This window comes from Arachis hypogaea, chromosome 14, assembly GCF_003086295.3.
Source record: "Arachis hypogaea cultivar Tifrunner chromosome 14, arahy.Tifrunner.gnm2.J5K5, whole genome shotgun sequence".
Classification (NCBI taxonomy): Eukaryota; Viridiplantae; Streptophyta; class Magnoliopsida; order Fabales; family Fabaceae; genus Arachis; species Arachis hypogaea.
In genome coordinates, this window is record NC_092049.1 from 21156248 (window position 1) to 21158305 (window position 2058).

The 2058-nt window shown below is 45.8% G+C and overlaps 1 protein-coding gene across 1 annotated transcript; it reads right to left on the bottom strand.

Moving 5' to 3' along the window:
* Window positions 1–776: 776 nt before the first annotated feature.
* LOC140178528 (uncharacterized) lies at window positions 777–1622 on the bottom strand. The gene has a single exon (XM_072215703.1). The coding sequence runs from the start codon at window positions 1620–1622 to the stop codon at window positions 777–779; it is 846 nt and encodes a 281-aa protein (XP_072071804.1).
* Window positions 1623–2058: the final 436 nt, after the last annotated feature.

Genomic DNA, 2058 nt, shown 5'->3' on the forward strand with positions numbered 1-2058 from the left:
TTGGCATTTTGTTGTAAAAATGCTCGAAATGAGGATTTCTCTTCTGAGAATAAGGTGGAGCCGACGTAAGTGAATTTGTCTGAGCTTTCTGTGAAATATATTTTATGCAGGTCTTCTGTTGGGGTCGGCCTTTCAAGGGTTCCTACTTTTGGATCAAGATCGGCTAGAGCTGGTAGGTCGTCCATGCTGCCAATGTTGTGAACATGGGCTTTTGTGTTTGAGTTAGGTCTTTTAAAACTGTTGTTGTAGCATTCCCTAACTTTTCGGGCATCACTGTGAATGGTTGCGATTGTGTTATCCTGCAAAGGGAACTTAACACAGAGATAAATTGTAGAGACTATGGTGCAGAACCTATTTAAGAAAGGTCGGCCAAGTATTAAATTGTAAGGACTAAAGCAATCAACAACTAAATATTGAATGTCTGAGCTTTTTGACGAGGGAAACTCACCGTGTGTGGTTTGTAATCACACAGAGCCCATAACCGGGACTTTCTCACCTGAGAAACCAACCAGGTCTCCAGTGGAAGGTTGGAGGATGTTGCTGCTCAGTTTCATCTTTTGGAATGTGGAGTAGAAGAGGACATCGGCACTGCTCCTAGGGTCCAGTAAAACCTTTTTGACTAGCAGATCTTCGAGCTGCAGGGAGATCATGACTGGGTCATCTAGATTTGCTACGTTGATGTTATGGTTGGCTGTCTGGAATGTTATCTGTGGAGACTATGGTAGTATCTGCTGTTGAATTTGATCGGCGTCGATGGAAAGCATAGCTCGGTAAGATCACTTCCTTGCCGAGGTTGTGGCTCCTCCACCTGCAAAACGTCTGGAAATACAATTAATGATACATCTTGGTTGTTCGGGATGGTTGTTGTTCGGTCGGTCTTTATCTCGGCTATGCTGTGTCGCCGAGATTTGGTCACTAGAGGGGGGTGCTCGTCCCTGTATGTGGCCGCCAATGTACTTGTCCAGGTGACCTTGTCGAGATTTGGCAATGACACACTCGTCGGTAGTGTCTCCGTGCTTTTGGTGGAAAGAGCAGTATTTTGATCTGTCCGCGCCTTTTGAATCTGGGTAACTGCCGGCTTTTCTTGGCGGTTTGATCAACTTTGAATTCAAGATCTCCTCGATGTCGATCTGACCTTTAGCCTTTTCACGGAACTCGGCCATAGTTTTAGGTTTGGCTATAGCAATGGTTTTCTGGAATTTCCCTGGTCGAAGTCCGCTTTTTATTGCGTGCAGTTCCACCTCGAGGTAGAGATCAGGTATACTCATGGCTATCTTTGTGAAGCGCGTCATGTAGTCCCTAAGGCTTTCATGGTGGCCTTGCTTGATTGTATTCAGGTAATCGGAGTCGTGTAGGTAGATGGATGATCCAACAAAGTGTTCCTCAAAGGGCTTTGATAGGTCTCGAAAGCGAGAAATAGAACCTGCAGGCAAAGAACAAAACCAATCAAGTGTAGGACCATCTAAATAAGATGGAAAGCAACGACATAAAACTTTATCAGATGCACCTTTTACTATCATTATGGAGGTGAGCTTTTTGATGTATTTCTTTGGATCACCTAACCCATCATAGGGAGTTAGGGTGGTCAGCAGAGTGAACCTCCTGGGTAACACGAAATTCATCACCTCGGCCGTGAATGGCCCACGGGAGCTTTCTTGATTGTCACCCTCGTCGTCTGGCCGAGCTTCCTCATTATGCTCGGGTTGCTCCTCTTCATGCCGAGTAGTTTCAGAGACGTGTGTCGGCCCTGACTAATGCTCGGCTTCTTCTGTCCTTTCTTGCCGATCGTTGTTGTTTTCGATTCGGGTGTTATTCAACTTAGAAATTTGATTTGCCATTCTTTGGTTCTCTTCGGACATTCACTGGTTGGCTTGTCGTAACTCGGTCACCATCTGAAGGAGTTCGGATGGTGTGGGTGGAAGTTGTTCAGCCATGACTTCAAGCGAGAACCTCGAGGCCGATGATATATGGAAGGGATTATATTCTCAGCCCCACGGTGGGCGCCAATTATTCTTGTATGGATACCTGAGGGGAGAGCTTGGTGAAGGGCAAAAAAAT